General features: G+C 34.6%; 2 protein-coding genes across 2 annotated transcripts; one reads left to right on the plus strand and one right to left on the minus strand.

The window, feature by feature from the left end:
• The first annotated feature begins 142 nt into the window (after window positions 1-142).
• Window positions 143-2,297, plus strand: LOC134274651 (uncharacterized). Its single transcript, XM_062756918.1, has 2 exons — window positions 143-310; window positions 1,427-2,297. The coding sequence occupies exons 1-2, from the start codon at window positions 143-145 to the stop codon at window positions 2,279-2,281; spliced, it is 1,023 nt and encodes a 340-aa protein (XP_062612902.1). The 3' UTR covers window positions 2,282-2,297.
• A 4,284-nt stretch (window positions 2,298-6,581) lies between these two features.
• On the minus strand, window positions 6,582-10,114 carry LOC134274645 (uncharacterized). The gene is made up of 6 exons (XM_062756915.1): window positions 10,034-10,114; window positions 9,292-9,411; window positions 8,339-8,603; window positions 7,588-7,727; window positions 7,289-7,486; window positions 6,582-7,144 (listed from the first exon to the last, which is right to left on the minus strand). Exons 2-6 carry the CDS (start codon window positions 9,323-9,325, stop codon window positions 6,921-6,923), a joined length of 861 nt encoding a protein of 286 aa, XP_062612899.1. The 5' UTR covers window positions 9,326-9,411; window positions 10,034-10,114; the 3' UTR covers window positions 6,582-6,920.
• Window positions 10,115-18,565: the final 8,451 nt, after the last annotated feature.

Here is an 18,565-nt window from a genome sequence, read left to right on the forward strand (position 1 = left end):
TTTACAGTTAGATTCTGAAATCAAACTTTTAAAGATCTCATTCAGCAAAGCCATATTCATGTATATGGAAATCACAAAACTAAGCTGTATACATTACATGCATTTTTATGTACACAGTAGTCCATTTTACTACAACTAGGCTATGGTAGAGCACAGTTATGCCACACCATGCACTCTGACATGTGCAGCAGAAATGAAAAGGCTTGTGTCCCAGTGCCAAACCTTGGAGGAACAAATTGCTTCACTGACTGTAGATGCTGCAAAGACAAAACCAATGTCTATAGACCAAATTAAGGACAGTGAAGAAAAGGTACAAAAGTTTCAAGTTATACTGCATATGATCAGAATTTTTCCCCAGGTGATTGGGACCTACATTGTAATATGAAGATATTTAGGCAAAAAAAAAAAGTCTTGTTTCCTGCTACCAGCCAGAAAAAATAGGGTAGGTAGGTAGGAAAATTATTTCATTTTTTAATTTAATTTTATTTTTTTCAAACGGTATTTTTTGGATATGAACTACTTCAAAACCAAATTGAACATGATGATGTCATAGCTAAGGTCAATATAATCTTTTAAAATGAAATTCCATGTCTTTTGATGCACAACTCAAGTGGAATTTTATAAAAGTCCATATTCCAAACATATATATTTCATGTTATAGAACTTGAGTATATATATTATTTTCATTTTTGAAACATGAAATTCCTAAAAGTTTGAATTTTTTTCCCAAAAGCTTAAAAAAAAACTTTAGGGTCGGGTGCAAAAAATTAGGGTAGGTCGGGTAGCAGGAAACAAGACTATTTTTTATTTTGGCCTTATGATTAAGAAAAATAGGTACAAGGTATTATACATATTTATTATATATATTAAATTTATGATTTCAACTTAAAACCACTGAATAAAATTTAGTCAGAGCTACATTTATGTGTTGCCTTCAAAGCAGAATAAAACTTGGAGATCACTTTATATATTTTCCATCTGTCTGTCAGAGAACCTAAGATTTTGAGAAGTGTATCGCCAAATCCCTAACTTGGTCACTAACGTAACTGTCTTTTATGGGAAACACTGCAATGTTTGTAAATAAATTTGTGATGTCATTTTTTGCAAATCTGCAATCAAATCTTGAGAAATTGTAACAGTCATGATCAAGAATGCATCCAAATTAAATAAAAATCTCACTGAATTTTTCAATGTCAATCTTTTACATAAATACTGTTTTCTGTTGTAAACTTCCCTATGTAGATCTATCTGCACTCTAAAGTAATAATATTAGTATGCAAACAAATAGTTGACCACCCTTACCTATATTTTAAAATATGTTATATTTAAAGGGGATAATGGAGATAAGTTTAAACTTATTTAATTTTAATTTCATTTCAACAAAGTCAAATACAGTATTTATTGTGTAATTTTTTTTAATTTCCAGATGCTGCTGTATACATCACTGCCATTTGACATATTCAGTATATTGGCAAGACTATTGCAGAGATTTACTAGTAACCTGAAATATTATAGCGAGTGGTCGCCTACAATCAGGATAGAAGATCAACTTCTTATAGTGCTGATGAAACTCAAGCTTAACCTTCGTGACCTAGACTTAGCGCAAAGGTTTTGTGTGAGCCGCCCAGTTATTTCCAACATTTTTCATACCATTGTGTATGCCCTTCATGAAATGTTGTTTGAGGGAGTTGTAAACCACTGTTTCCCCAGCCAATTGAAATGCAAAGGTTCGATGCCTAAGTCTTTTGCCGAGTTTTCTTCAGCAAGGGCCTCGATGGATGCACTAGAAATGACGCAAGACATTCCTTCACACATGGACATGCAGGCCATAGCCTATAGCTCTTACAAGAGCCGCCACACCGTGAAAGCTCTCACTTGTGTAGCTCCGAATGGCTCCATTACCTATTGCTCCAAGCTGTATCCAGGGTCTACATCAGATGTTGCCATTGTTCGGCATAGTGAGGTTCTGAAAAAATTCAGTGCAGGAGACCTTATCTTAGCAGATAAAGGATTTACGATTCATGACCAACTACCTCAAGGAGTGTGTCTAAATATACCTGCTTTTCTTACATCTCGGGGTCAGTTTACCCAACCAGAGGCTGAGTTGTGCTACAAAATTGCCAGGGCTCGAATCCATGTGGAACGTGCCAATGAAAGGATAAAAAACTTTGAGATACTTCATCATATTCCATCTACTTACAGAGCTATGTCTACTGTAATATTTCAACTATGTTCCAGTCTTGTCAACTTACAAGCTCCCCTTTTGAAAGAAATTGCATAAATTAAACTTTTTTACTCCTGCCATATGTTTGACATGTAGTTAACTAGTATTTCTTATGTTCTTCATGATGGAGCTTAGTGGTTTGTTTGTTTGTTTGTTTGTTTGTTTTTTTTTTTTTTTACATTTTTAGGTCACCTGAGTAAACTCAGGTGACCTATTGCTATCCGTTTTCGTCCGTCGTCGTGCGTTGTGCGTTGTGCGTCGTGCGTTGTGCGTTAACATTTGAACATTTTCAGCTTCTTCTCTGCGACCACTGAACCAATTTCAACCAAATTTGGCACAAAGCATCTATGGGTGAAGGGGAACAAAAATTGTGAATTTCATGATCCCTGCCCCCCAGGGGCCTGAGGGGTGGGGCCAAAACCACTAAAATTAATGCAATCTTTAAAAATCTTCTTCTTTACTCCTGGGCATCAAGCAGTCAAACTGGTTGCATGATTGTAATCAGCAATGAGTCCTCTACTAAAATTGTGAAATTCATGGCCCTGGGGTCAGGGGTTCTAGTGCTAGGGCGGGGCTAAATAAGTAGGTAGTGAAAATGCATTATTTCTTTGAAAATCTTCTTCTCTGCTCCTGGGTATTAAATAAACTAACTAAGTACATAGTTATGATGAGCAAGAGTGCCTCTACCAAAATTGTGAATTTTATGGCCCCAGGGTCAGGGGTTCTGGTGTTAGGGTGGGGCTCTATTGATTATATAGTGAAAATACATGAATTCTTTGAAAATCTTCTTCTCAGCTCCTGGGTATTAAATAAACTAACTAAGTATATAATTATGATGAGCAAGAGTGCCTCTACCAAAATTGTGAATTTTATGGCCCCAGGGTCAGGGGTTCTGGTGTTAGGGTGGGGCTCTATTGATTATATAGTGAAAATACATGAATTCTTTGAAAATCTTCTTCTGTGCTCCTGGGTATTAAATAAACTAACTAAGTGCATAGTTATGATGAACAAGAGTGCCTCAACCAAAATTGTGAATTTTATGGCCCCAGGGTCAGGGGTTTTGGTGTTAGGGCGGGACTCTATAGATTATATAGTGAAAATTCATGAAATCTTTAAAAATTTCTTCTCTGCTCTAGGGTATTAAGCAGATGAACTACCTATATAGTTATTATCTACAAGGGCCCTAATCTTCCAGAATTGTGAATTTCAAGGCCCCAGGGTCAGGGGTAATATGGGGGGAGGGGGGTGTACTTATATACTGAAAATGAATGAATGGTTTGAAATCTGCTCCTGGGTATTAAATAAGCTAACTAAGTGCCTAGTTATGGTGAGCAAGAGTGCCTTTACCAATATTGTGAATTTTATGGCCCCAGGATTAGGGGTTCTGGTATTAGGGGGGGGGGGCTCTATTGATTATATAGTGAAAATACATGAATTCTTTGAAAATCTTCTCTGCTCCTGGGTATTAAATAAACTAAGTGCATAGTTATAATGAACAAGAGTGCCTCTACCAAAATTGTGAATTTTATGGCCCCAGGGTCAGGGGTTCTAGTGCTGGGGGGGGGGGGGGGCTCAATAGATTATGTAGTTAAAATACATGAATTCTTTCAAAATCTTCTTCTCTGCTCCTGGGTATTAAATAAACTAAGTGCATAGTTATAATGAGCAAGAGTGCCTCTACCAAAATTGTGAATTTTATGGCCCCAGGGTCAGGGGTTCTGGTGTTAGGGTGGGGCTCTATTGATTATATAGTGAAAATACAAGATTTCTTTGAAAATCTTCTTCATTGCTCCTGGGTATTAAATAAACTAACTAAGTGCATAATTATGATGAGCAAGAGTGCCTCTACCAAAATTATGAATTTTATGGCCCCAGGGTCAGGGGTTTTGGTGTTAGGGCGGGGCTCTATAGATTATATAGTGAAAATTCATGAAATCTTTAAAAATTTCTTCTCTGCTCTAGGGTATTAAGCAGATGAACTACCTATATAGTTATTATCTACAAGGGCCCTAATCTTCCAGAATTGTGAATTTCAAGGCCCCAGGGTCAGGGGTAATATGGGGGGAGGGGGGGTGTACTTATATACTGAAAATGAATGAATGGTTTGAAATCTGCTCCTTGGTATTAATCAAATATCAAGGCCTAAGGGACAGGGGTTCATGTGTAGTAGGGGCACTACTGATTATTGCTGAATATAACTGATTAGTTGAAATGCATTTTTTGTTCCCCTACCTTGTGTATGGGTATTGAGTAAACAAACTAAGCAACTGCTAAGTGTATTGTTATGATGAATTAAATTTAATCACTGGAAAGTTGTTGCATAATGCTCAGGTGACCTATAAGGCCCATGGGCCTCTTGTTATGAGACAAATTCACTATTTCATGATTTGTTGTAACCCCTACATTCAACACAAGTGCAGAAATCAGTACTTCCCTTACTCCCGTGACAGTATCTTTTTCTTTCAAAACTAATGTCACATGTAGCAATATTCAGATTACTATTTTAAAAATTTAAGCATTCTGCAAAAATGTCCATTTTGCAATCATGGAGGTATATTTTTATGGTATTTGACAACCAAATAAAGTGCTCCTGAGACCTCAATGATTTTTTCCATTCTTTATCATGTTTGATGTATCACATATTTTTCAGCTGGTTGTGTTAGAGCTCCACAAATGCCCATCTGAAGCCTTCATTATATACTTTGATTGATTAAAAATGCTCAGCCTAGTAAAATATCAAAACAAATTTAATTCCTTTTCTTTAGACAATAAAATTGTCATCTTAGTTAAGAGACATGTCACTCAGCAATTAATTGTAATGATAAAAAAATCAAATGTTAAGGATTTTACCATATTATGCCATAACATTTTCATTAATTAAAAGACAGTCACATAGCAACCTAATTTTAATGTGCAGCACTTCTTTTACCCAAGAAGTATCAGCTGACGTACATGAACACCATAACATAGTACATTTGTATGTCCAGTCTTAAGATGTAAGTTATCCTAATATTCAGTTTGGATATGGAGGTGATTATATAAAACAATCAAATACTCATGTTCATTTAGGATTACAATTTCAAGCAGATGGTTCTTGGAACAATCACATATCAAATATATATGAAAAGGCATGTAAAAGATTAAATATAATTAGGTTACTGAAACATAGCATTGATAGAAATTCACTTATAAAAATTTATTTTGCCTTTATAAGACCAATTTTAGAATATGCTGATGTTGTATGGGATAATTGTACCCAAAATAGTTCAGAATTGCTTGAAAAAGTTCAAATAGAAGCTGCTAGAATTATTACTGGACTAAGAGTTAATTCATCCAGAACTTGTTTGTATGGTGAACTAGGATGGGAACCATTATATCTTAGAAGAGAAAAACACAAACTTCAATTGATGTATAAAATGATTAATGGTTCTGCACCTGATTATTTGTATGATTTGATTCAACCTTGTTTTCCTGTTAAACATGCTTACAACCTAAGGTCTGGATGTAATAACTTATGCATACCAGTTTGTAAAACAATGTCATACTATAATAGTTTTATTCCATCAACCGTAAAACTTTGGAACAGTCTTACTGAAGATGTAAAAAACTCTCCTTCATTAGCTATCTTTAAAGCAAAACTTAAGAATTGGGGAGCAACTAATAAACCTTGTAGGTACTTTAACTTTGGTAATAGGAAAGAAAATATCTTGCATTGTCAGTTAAGAAACAATGCTAGTAATCTTAATGCCCATTTAAAAAATCATTTTTTATCAGATATTCAATCATGTCAAAAGTGTGGATTTCATACTGAAGATACTGAACATTATTTTATCAACTGTCCATCGTATAACGTTGAAAGAAACATATTGGTAAAAAAATTAAATGATATTAATGTTGTTTTTGAACTCGACGCTCTACTAAGAGGAAATCTCAATACTCTTATCAAACAAATTGTCAAATATTTTCATATGTACAAGAATTTATAAAATCTTCTAAAAGATTTATAAATTAGGGACACTGTCATATTGAATATTCTATTTAATGCATAATTTTTTTTCTTCTTCAAATATTTGTATTATTTTTAAGCTGGAACAGTATGTAAATAATATGCATACAGTTAGGGGGTTGTCATCTTTTTTTTTTTAGATATATTATTGATAAATAATACATGATTGTGAATCTTTATTTTTCATAATAATTTTATTGATTATAATGTTCATGTATTATTTACTTCTAATTTGTATCTTGACCAATTATAAAAGGAGAGGGCTTATATAGGCATTGCCTGTTGCCCAATCCTGATTGAATTATATTCAATAAAATATGTTTAAAGTAAGATGTATGATAATCTTAAAAATATTCTGACATGCACCTTGAATTAAAAGATAATGGACAGAATTCTTTTAATCTTTTTTAATCCATGGATGCTTTATCTTCGATATACAGTCATATAATTATACTAAATATAGACCATAGATTTGAGAAAGTTTCTAGTTCTCTCTTAATGCCTCAATAAAGGTACATGTACTAATAAAAGTAAAAATCAACAAGCACTGCAACATTTTTTGCCTATTTCTTGTCCTTTACAATTCTGATGATGGCACAGTCAACTGGTGTCCAGACTATCGATACTTTATGTTTGATTTACAGTTGTATAACTATACTAAGCATAGACCATAGTAGTTTGAGAAAGTTTCTAGTCCTCTCTTAATGCCTGAATAAAGGTACTGAAGTAAAAATCAACAAGAACTGCAACATTTTTTGCCCATTCCTTGTCCTTTACAATTCTGATGATGGCACAGTCAACCGGGGTCCAAACCATGAGGTCACAACAGTTTTTGTTACACATGTACAGTTGACCTTGAATCTGATGGTAGTAGGTATGGTCAGTTTTCAAATGCAATGAATCTTCCTTGAATTCTGAAAATATAGGAAATATCAGTGTAAACTAAGGTCAATTTTTCTAATATAAATTTTGTACAGTGGTCATAGTCCAAATGAACATTGGTGTAATAATTGTGTGTATGCTCCTTTGCATATTAACAAGTATACAATAAAATGTACCCAAGTAGAAGTCCTTCAGACAATGGACAGCATCCTCAACTGAGAGCGAGGCAGCAGAGTAGGGACACTTAACTTCTACTAACTCAGGAATTGCTGCCCTGGCATCTGGAGTCTGGTAGGACACTTCACAAAGAGGGGGGTGCAGAACTAAACCATCTGGTGAAGCACCTAATGCGCCTGATTCATGAAGCCAAATTCCTGAAAAGTCAACAGAAATATAAGTCTGAATCATTGAAGAAAATAATTCTTTTTTTTTTAGTTTTTCTTGAATTTTCCTAGTTTTAAAATGTTCAAATTACCAGTTTTCTGAATAAGTGCACCAAAGTCATTCTGGTACTTCTTCAGGGCATCATCCTCATGTGTTATCCCCCATGCAATGGACTTGACACTTTCTAAATTGTAGGACGACATGAGACGCTTCTTTAAAGAAGCAGTGAGTCTGAAATAAGTAGTTTTCTTTTGATTAAAACAAAACTTTAATCTGATTCGGCTTATTAAAATTTCTTTAACATTTGATAATAAAAATAACACAAAACAAGATGTGTTTGTGAAACACTATGCACCCGGCGTCAACAAAGTTTGAAAAAGCTATTTTTAGTATATAGGTGACAGTCAAGGTCATTGACCTTGGTGTTGTTTGAAAGAACTTAATTAGTGGAGTATGCATACCAAATATGACGTCTCTATCTCTTATGGTTCAAAAGTTATGGCCAAGGTTAAAGTTGACAACAGACAGACAGATAAACAGACAAACAGACAGGACAAAAACAATATACACCCGGGATCTATTGATCCCGGCGCATAAAAAAATAAGTAATCAAACTTTAGTAAAAATGAAATCTTTGGAAGATTGAAAGAATCTGATATATAATTCGCCTTTTCTCTCTTTATCATTCCTCCTATCTTTCTCCCCTTTACATTTTTATGCATGTATTTATTAAAAGCTTGAAGCTTTGGATAAATTAAACAAATACATTAGCTTTAAATTGTTTCTACATGCTCTTTCTATATTAATCAACACACCCATTTACGAATGTGCAAATACATTACCGTTTACGCTTAAGATTTAGAACTGCTCCAAAGTTGGAGGCAGTAATCCTATTTTTCCTCATGACTGCCCACATAGGATTTGTTCTCTGTCCTTTCGTTGCCTCTGCAGTGGACTTAATAATCTCCTCTGACAGAATCATTGCACGGCGTAACCAAGCAAGTGGAGCATCTGCATTAATAAACTCTGGATTGGTCAAAAGATCCTCTATAATAGGAGCAGGAGGAACTGGCCGCAGTGGCTCTGGTTGCAGAATCCATTCCATTGCTGAAAATATTCAAAACAATTTTTGGCGATAAGTAATATTTCTTAGATCCTTAGATGATACATGACAAAAATATTTGAGTCGAAAAACAGGTGAGGTTTAACATAAAAGTTTTATAGTAGCAATCCTACAAAATATTACAACACTTTCAACATGTTCAAATAAATCTTCCTTTAATAAAGGCATAGCTGGTTTATACCTCACTTCACTATTCTTATAATACATGTATCTTTTAATCTATAACATGTATAAATGGGCATGTACATAATAAATAGTTGTAAATACTAATCATTAAAAAGATCTTTATATCAATTCTTTTAGAAAATGTAAATATTTTTAAGTAACTAAACATAACAATAACCAATGTAAGTACTATATCAAAAATACAAGTTCATGACAAAAGTAGTACATGTACTGAAATATACATGTACATAACACAAAAAACACAACTAAATGCATCAAAGTTCCAATTTATACCAATAAACCTGCCAAGTCTGGCCAATTCCTGGTGAAGGAAATTTCTGTCTGTATCATCAAAGGGCCTGTCTAATGCTCTATTTTTTACATTAAAAACAAACGGTGAGAATGATCCAAAAATGGCTATCTAGAATCTGTGGCATGTTGACACGTGAATTGTGACTGAAGAATCTAAGAATTTGAATTTTATGTGCCTACATCTACAATTTTTACCTGTACTCTGGACGACTTGCAGGAAACAACTCATCCATAGTTTTGGTATTTCTTTTTATAGATGTCTTTGGATTTTTGAGCCACCCACACTTTACATCTGTTTTGCTAACGCATTTATATCTGAAATGTATAATGAGAATAAAAACAGCACTGATTCAAGCAAAAAATTGTTGCAAAGATTAGAAAAAATTTAATTGATAGAGTGTTGCAAAGGCGGACCCAGGGCCAGTGCGCCGGGCATGCCCCCCCCCCCTTTCCCCATTTGAAATTTTTGTATGTAAAATTCATATGTCCACTATCCTAAAATCAAGGGAAAACATCTCTTATTATAATCAGCTTTCGGGGGCTTTGCTGCCGGACCCCCAAAAAGGACCTTGCCTAAGCCCCACTAGGGGCTTCAGTTTAGCCACCAAAAACCTCTACCTTTTACTGTCCCCCCTTCCCATTACAAAATTTCTGGATCCACCTGCCTTGGGTTTTAAATCTGACGGTTGTCTAGGTACATGTATAGCCCACAATGTGGACACCCCCTAGCTAATCAGTCTTAGCATGATTAGCAGATTAGTTAAGACAGGCCCTCACCACACTGGGTCCACTGAACATCATAAAATTTTGACAAAAAGTATTCTATTTACACTGTCTATATTATAATTTACTTAGGAAAACTTTTTAAATATAAATCTCATTTCATAACACAAGTAGATGTCTACTTCAAAAGGTAAATCTTCTCTCAAATAATTACCCATACAACAAAGCTGTTGCAATATGGTGACACACAAATTTGCCCAAAGGACATTCACAGGAGGAAGCACATACAGCATAACTATCCGCCAGAGTTGCCTAAAATATAAATATAAGATTAATATCTAACTTGAACAGTTGAACTACCCCCCCCCCCCGTAACAGAAACGTGGAATGAAGAAATTAATATTTAAAGAGAGCCATGCACGATGCGATGTACATGTGCACATCAATATTCTTGAATTAAAAAAATGTATAAGATGTTTTTTTAAATAACACTGACACAAGTGCAGTGATCACGAATATATCAGGCATATTATCCCTAATCATGCTAATCCACACTTACCGTGACTTTGTACGATGTATTTCTCATCGACGCTTGGACGACAGCCTGTAATGTATTTGTTTCTTTATCAAATAAGAACTTGAGAACATGTTCGCTTGTTACAGCATTCTCGGACTTCCTCATGAGCTTAGGCTTGTCGGCAGTATAATTTGCCCAGTACTGTATCGAGATGGCCATGTCACCGGAAACTTGATACCGGAAGTGACGCTAAACGAGACTTACAGTCCCTATTAACATTACGTTTTATTTTATAACATTTTTTCTGTGGAAATGGGCATTTAAAAAAAATTACCAAATGAATTGTTATTTCCAACAATGAAGTTCAGACTACATAATGTCAACAGAAATTATTTTGTAATCTACGATCTATGTATATATTTTTCAATTACTCAAGTTCAGTTTAATTTTAAACTATTTTATGAAATGCCATGATATTACAACTGGTCTATACCATTGTCATTAAAAGTTATGGATCGTTTTACCAGTACAATAGTCATGCCAAGAAAACTTGCACATTCTTTCCGGAGAGCGAACTCAATAAAAGCCGAATTAATGTTACTCGGTGATTCTGTGCGCGCGAGGCAATTACTGTCACTCAGCAGTTTTGAGGGAGGGTTTAAACAGGCACGTAGCAACGGGGGTAGCGCCCAACCCCATTTTTTTCCCTCAACATTACCTTTACTATAGCAAATGTCCATTAAAAGGTTGGTTGCCCCCCCCCCCTCCCCCGACTCCTAACCACAGTAAAGAGTAAAGTGATATCAAGGAAATGTACTATTGTATGCGAAAAAATTAGAAGTGAAAGGAAGTTGGCCTTGCAAAAAGTTGTCCCCCGTCCCCTCGCTTCTACAAAGCCCCTCTCTCTTTTTTTCTTTTTTGCTAATCAGCTTTTAGTAAAAAAAAATTCTCTGGCTTGCTCCCTCCCCCTCCCTCACTTTAAAAAACAATGCTAAGTGCCTGTTAAAACATAGGTAGAATACTTATTATTTCAAACCCTTGCATACACACCTTCTTTGGGGGGGGGGGGGTAGGGGGGCATCTAAATCAAATGTTGTTAAAAGTGTAAAATAAAAGGAAAAGAAAGTTAATTAATTATAATAAGCTGCCTCTTAATTTTTTTCGTATATCTGTATCAAAACATTGGCTATTTAAATATTTTCATTTTGAAGTAAAAATATCAATGATTGAAATAAAAGGTGGAATGTATCAAGTTTATGTTTCTTTAACTAAGAAAGCTGAAAACCTACGATCCACCCCCAGAAGTCTGTTGCCGTAAATTGTCTTGCCAGCGTTTCGGGAATCTGGGTGATTTGCATCAATGACACTTTTATTGACTCCATTGCTTTGGAAAATTTGACGTGATTTCTTGGCATGAAATCAAGAAAACAATTTTTATATAACATTCCTAGAAAAAAAAACTCTACCACTTTTTCGTTCGGTAAATTAAAAAATCCGAATGTATACATGTATATGGTGTAATGCTTCATACTTGTACATGATTAAATCGATTTATGTTATAACCTGTTTATGTTATAATTATTATAATGTTATAATTATAGATGTAACAGAAGGCTGCGGTGAGGTAAAGCCACTGACATTTATGATTTTACAAATGTACAGTATATATAACACACACGTACTTACACAGCAAGACCATTAAATTTAAGCTTTTAAGTAATATCGATGGGAAGATCTTTGATTGACTACTTAATGGCACCGGCGCGTATAAACAGCGATAACAACCTAAGCAGAGCTTTACACACGATGACCAATCCCCTGCTGTTAATTGATGGATGTAAATCTGAAGCCGTAAGAAAAGAAATTAAGTTACGTGTAATCATCCAAAATATAATCGCTGGATTGGAGATTTTTTTTTTAGTATAGTGGGAGCAGGGCAATTATGAGAATATATTTGACCACGTGCTCAGTTAAGTAAATAAAAGATTAAAAGCGCATTTCCTCCTTAACCGAACGACATGCATCTTCGGAGATCATGCATGTATCGAAATTTCCACCATCGAACTATCTAAACAATTAATGGAACGACTGCATAAATAAGACCTGGTTAAATCTAGTACTGTCTGACGCCAAGACGTCAGACAATAACGAAGCAGATTTCAGAAAAGGGGCTTTTTTCACGATTTGATTGCAACATAACCCCATCAATATTGTCTCTTATACTGATATAAATCGAATAAACATAGAACGACCACGGCAACGATTTTCTTAAGTAAAAAGCTAGCTCGTTCACTGTTAGTTCGTACTACCTGTAATTAAACTGAATAATAGGACAAACACCACCAAATGTTTATTTTGAAGAACAATGGAATTTATGGAAAAATATATTTGAACAAATGTAAGATTACACCTGTATATGTTAGATGTTTTGCTTAAATTATTTTATAATATACTGATTATTATAAAGCAACCTTCATATTAAGTTAAAATCTAAATGAATGTATGAATGGGTGTGTGAGTGTTAAATATCCATTGTAATTTGTTGTTATTTTAATTTGAATCTATGTGTAATACAAGTATTAGCTTTCCTAAAAAGCTTGTCTGACCTTGTTTGCTTAAATTCATATGTGCAAAAAAATAATATGTTATAAATGTTATATAATTTCTTTTGTTTGATAAGATATCTTCAAGAGACCATGCATAAACAATATTGTATACAATAATGTACAAAGAACTTAACCTTAACCCCTCTGGTCTGCATGACTTTTACAACATTTTATCATTTTGTTTCATATAAAATAAAGATTTTGGTCGACTTAAGCTGAAGATATTTCAAGATCCCGGGTCAGCATTTTTCAAGTGTTTTATATGTTAAATGACCTAACTGATTTTTTATTTAACTGAGTAAACAAACAGAATAAAATGAAGGTTGTAAATGATAAAATCAATGGGAGGATCTTAATTGATCACTTAATGGGCGCGTATAACCTCAACCCTGATGATAACAATCTTGACAGAGCGTTACACATGCTGACCATTAATTCTCCTGCTGATAGTTTTCATTGCTTCTCAAACCATTTGATTTCCACTGATTCTCTACTTAACACGTAATTGATTGATGAAATTTTGAACTGAAGCATCTGGGAAAAGAAACAAGGAGATAATAAATGTAATCTCGTCCAAAATATAATTGTTGGATAGGAGTGGAAGTATAACAATACAGCAACAAATCTATTAACATGATAATGAATTATAAGCAAACTTGAATAAGACATTTTTTTCTGTTTTCACTGCATTTTTCTCAGACACTGTATTATCAGTTTTTACAATACTTGGAGAAGGGCAACCAAGAAAAAAATATATTCGACCTCTTGCCTGATGTTTAGGTACGAGTAATTTAATGTCAATGTATAATTTTACTGAAAATAAGCAATCAATTATTTAACAATAACATATATAAAATGGCTTAATATTTTATACACAACACAAAAAAGTGAGATTTATATAATACCGGTAATTTAAGGCATTATTTTTATAGAGAACTGAAGTGAACATGTTCAAAGATAAAGCACGGATTATACTAAAGACAAGATCATTTAGTAATGTAAATAAAAGCTCATCTCCTCCTGGGACGAATTACATGCGTCTATGAAGATTATGCTTGGATCGAAATTTCCACAATCGAACTATCTAAACAAATTCATGGAACGACTGCATAAATAAGCCCTGGTTAAATCTAGTACTGTCTGACCCCGTGAGGTCAGACAACAATGGATAATAAAAATTTGGAAAAAAAATACACTTGTAAAATTATGAGACTAAAATCACAATAGAAAACAGTCTTTACACATGAAAAAGTTCAAGTTATTAAAATTTAAATTAATTTGGAGTTTTTAGCTCACCTGAGCCGAAGGCTCAAGTGAGCTTTTCTGATCACATTTTGTCCAGCGTCCGTCTGTCTGTCCGTCTGTCTGTCTGTCCGTAAACTTTTCACATTTTCGACTTCTTCTCAAGAACCGCTGGGCCAATTTCAACCAAACTTGCCACAAAGCATCCTTGGGTAAAGGGGATTCAAGTTTGTCCAAGGGGAGATAATTATGAATTAGAGAAAAATAAATGGTATTTTTAAAAAATCTTCTTCTCAAGAACCACTGGGCCAGGAAAGATGAAACTCATGTGGAATCATCCTCAGGTAGTGTAGATTCAAGTTTGTTCAAATCATGACCCCCGGGGCTAGGGTGGGGCCAAAATGGCCGACCCAAGTTTTACATAGAAATATGTAGGAAAAATCTTTAAAAATCTTCTTCTCAAGAACCACTGGGCCAGGAAAGATGAAACTCATGTGGAATCATCCTCAGGTAGTGTAGATTCAAGTTTGTTCAAATCATGACCCCCGGGGCTAGGCTGGGGCCAAAATGGCCGACCCAAGTTTTACATAGAAATATGTAGGAAAAATCTTTAAAAATCTTCTTCTCAAGAACCACTGGGCCAGGAAAGATGAAACTCATGTGGAATCATCCTCAGGTAGTGTAGATTCAAGTTTGTTCAAATCATGACCCCCGGGGCTAGGCTGGGGCCAAAATGGCCGACCCAAGTTTTACATAGAAATATGTAGGAAAAATCTTTAAAAATCTTCTTCTCAAGAACCACTGGGCCAGGAAAGATGAAACTCATGTGGAATCATCCTCAGGTAGTGTAGATTCAAGTTTGTTCAAATCATGACCCCCGGGGCTAGGGTGGGGCCAAAATGGCCGACCCAAGTTTTACATAGAAATATATAGGAAAAATCTTTGAAAATCTTCTTCTCAAGAACCATTGGGCCAGGAAAGATGAAACTCATGTGGAATCATCCTCAGGTAGTGTAGATTCAAATTTGTTCAAATCATGACCCCCGGGGCTAGGGTGGGGCCAAAATGGCCGACCCAAGTTTTACATAGAAATATATAGGAAAAATATTTAAAAATCTTCTTCTCAAGAACCACAGGGCCAGGAAAGATGAAACTCAAGTGGAATCATCCTCAAGTAGTGTAGATTCAAGTTTGTTCAAATCATGACCCTCGGGGCTAGGGTGGGGTCAAAATGGCCGACCCAAGTTTTACATAGAAATATATAGGAAAAATCTTAAAAATCTTCTTCTCAAGAACCACTAGGCCAGGAAAGATGCAACTCATGTGGAATCATCCTAAAGTAGTGTAGATTCACATTTGTTAAAATCATGACCCCTGGAGGTAGGGCGGGGCCACAATGGCCGACCCAAGTTTTACATAGAAATATATGGGAAAATTCTTTAAAAATCTTCTTCTCAAGAATAACAAAGCCTTGATTGTTCATATTAATATGGAATCATCCTCAGGTAGTGTGGATTCAAATTTGTTCAAATCATGACCCCCAGGGCTTTGTCAGGGGCCAAAATGGCCGACCAAAGTTTTACATAGAAATATATGGGAAAATTCTTTTAAGGACGACAGACCTAATTCGAAATTTCGCGCCACTGCGCAGGAAGTCGCGCATCTGCCTTGAATCAGATTGACGTAATTATGTATTGCTAAAGATGATTGATATACATTTTTTAATGCTTACAAAGAATTTCATACCTTTATCCCCAATTCAAAAATATTTTACACAATTCGATTTACATTCATTTGTTGATTCTACAAGTAAATGATTATTTTACGACATTTGCCATAAGCGCATGGCTAGTAAACAAAAACGTGTTGTGATGTTGATGACTTTTCCTGACTCGCCGGTTAGGCTGGCTTTGTTAATTTGAAGCTTCGTTTTTCATTAAAAAATGAAGTGCAGCAAGTAAAAACATCGTCATAAACTACGGCCAAATGTACGACCCCCTGTCACCCATTATCGATACGATTCTAGAGCGGATTCTGGATCGTGGCCCGAGAGGTTAAGTTCAAGTTGATGTTTCTGATGGAGATGATGTGTAAGGAAAGATCTTTTTCTGAATAATGTCTGTTACGTTGCCTTTTCGTCCTAAAGATGAACTAAACATGCATGATGCTAAATGAACATAAAAGTGTTTGTAAGTGAAGGAGAAATTAACAAGAGCCCGGAATGCAGGGACCTAACAGATGCCAAAGCTTGAAATTTCTGATGTGATATCAACACTATTCAGTATTTTATTTGGAACAGGTAACCATATTTAGATTTTTTGTTTTAGGCTAAATGTTGCATTTATTCATTATGTGTTATTATTATTGCTGAATATATTTCTTTTAATGCATCTTTAAGTCTATGTAAAAATGTTAAAGATTTTGGATGCAGTTGCAATAGATTGTAAATGTTTAGCAAATTACCTGATTAGAGTAGCCGAGTTAATTTATAAGCATACTTAATTCTCAACAGGGATTTTCCACTATTCCCGTGTAGGGCCGAATATGGGCCCCATTCCCAATAGCAAAATCACTCCATTTTTCCCAAAAATGAGCAGCCTGTACTGTTTAAGTTTTGAAAAATATATGTAAAACAAACCTGGTTAGGTTTGAACTCTTACTGAAATGAGCATAAATTTTGGAGACTTGGCTAAACTTTATCATAAAAGATCTCTGTTCTGAAGTAAAGTTCTAATGAAGTAAAAAATCAATGTTACCTCAATCTAATTAAAATTATATGTTAGATCCGCTCGCATACTCACTACACTAACATCTAACAACATCCCATTGATGGTCACGTCAGAGGTCAAATTCTGAACGGCTCTAGACTTATTCGCTTCAACAATATACGATGATTCTGCCAGCGACGATTTGATTGGTTGATAGAATTTGACCTCTGACGTGACCCTCAATGGGATGTTAGATGTTAGTGTAGCGAGTATGCGAGCGGATCTAACATCTAATTTTAATTAGATTAATGTTACCTATCATAAGTGTTAATTTATTGAAAGACCTCTTGCTTTGAAATTTCCCCAAAAGTTGTAAAAGTCTTTAAATTCCCAATGTTAAGGGCCTGGGCCCTATTCCCAAAATGGGGTGGAAAGTTACCAGCAATGTTGAAATAGGCTGATCACTTTATTTTAAACTAGCAAACTTCCTAAAAGATTTTACATGTGTGTTGTTGGTAAATCCCCTGTGTTACCAACATGTAATCATTAGAATCAAGTATGGCAGTATGCTATCTTATACGTCATATACCGTATAATCCATATTAACCGCCCCTGCCTCTATAAGTGCCCCCTTAGGTCTTTTTCAATTGTCAGGAAATAAAGGCCCCCTGTAAAGTGATTAAAATCAACAAGAATCACAGGCGCTTGTTTCATACAGTGAGCTTAGTTTTCTACTATATAATAACACGTTTATTATATAGTAGAAAACTAAGCTCACTGTATGAAACAAGCGCCTGTGACAAGAATCGTATTAAAATATTGAAGAAAGTGAAAATTAAATTTATCTATTATCCAATATTTCAATGGGAATGAATAATTTTGCTTAATTTGGGTGGATTATCTTCACTTTAAGTAAAGTTGGACATTATTTTATTGGTTCCTTGTATTTATTATTTTTTTCAAAAGATTTTTTAAAGTTTAAATATGACATTGAATATCATAAAAAGAGTACCAAAAAAACAACCCCTTTTTACAATTTTCTAAGCTCCCAGGGCGGTTAATAGGGATTATACGGTATTTGAACCCTTGAATCATTTGTTTTAATGCAAAAAGTTGTTGAATTAATAGTTGTGTATCATTCATTTAAATTGTTTCCTCCAGAAACGATAGTAATAAGTTGCCTTCATCTTTTACAGTACATGCACTCGCGGCTTGAAAAAATTAACAACTTAAAACTGAATCACACTGATAATACTATTTTATACAAATTTAAGATGCATGTACATGTATGTAGATCACAATACTCAAATGTATTTTGCATTTCAAATTTAATGTTTTATTTTTTTTTTACCACAGAAAAAATCTGCAGACTGAGATACTTGTACTGAGGAAACACCTGCTGTTGAAGAAAAAACCCAAGTCTTGTCTAGGTATGTCTTTGAAGTCTTTTAAAATGAAAACTTCACTCATGACTTTTTCAAAAGGGAGATAAATGTTAAAAGTCATTCTCCTATTCTTTGTACACTGACAATGCTGATTAATCATATGCTTTATTAGGGTGTGAATATTAATATTTATTTTGAGTCTTTCAGTTTATTCATTTATTTTTATGCGCCCCAATCGATAGATCAGAAGCGTATATTGTTTTTATCCTGTCTGTTTATCTGTCTGTT

Source organism: Saccostrea cucullata, unplaced genomic scaffold, assembly GCF_032062105.1.
Source record: "Saccostrea cucullata isolate Sc308-1 unplaced genomic scaffold, CSIRO_AGI_Scuc_v1 ctg1114, whole genome shotgun sequence".
Lineage (NCBI taxonomy): Eukaryota > Metazoa > Mollusca > Bivalvia > Ostreida > Ostreidae > Saccostrea > Saccostrea cuccullata.

Bases quoted from the DNA above. Each gene is read 5' to 3' on its own strand.
- LOC134274651 (XM_062756918.1), top strand. From the start codon at position 143: ATGGTAGAGCACAGTTATGCCACACCATGCACTCTGACATGTGCAGCA. The intron at 311-1,426 runs GTACAAAAGTTT...TTTAATTTCCAG, and splicing joins TTAAGGACAGTGAAGAAAAG to ATGCTGCTGTATACATCACT.
- LOC134274645 (XM_062756915.1), bottom strand. From the start codon at position 9,325: ATGAGTTGTTTCCTGCAAGTCGTCCAGAGTACAG. The intron at 8,604-9,291 runs GTAAAAATTGTA...GAATATTTTCAG, and splicing joins GCAAGTCGTCCAGAGTACAG to CAATGGAATGGATTCTGCAA. The intron at 7,728-8,338 runs GTAATGTATTTG...TACTTATTTCAG, and splicing joins CTAAATCTTAAGCGTAAACG to ACTCACTGCTTCTTTAAAGA.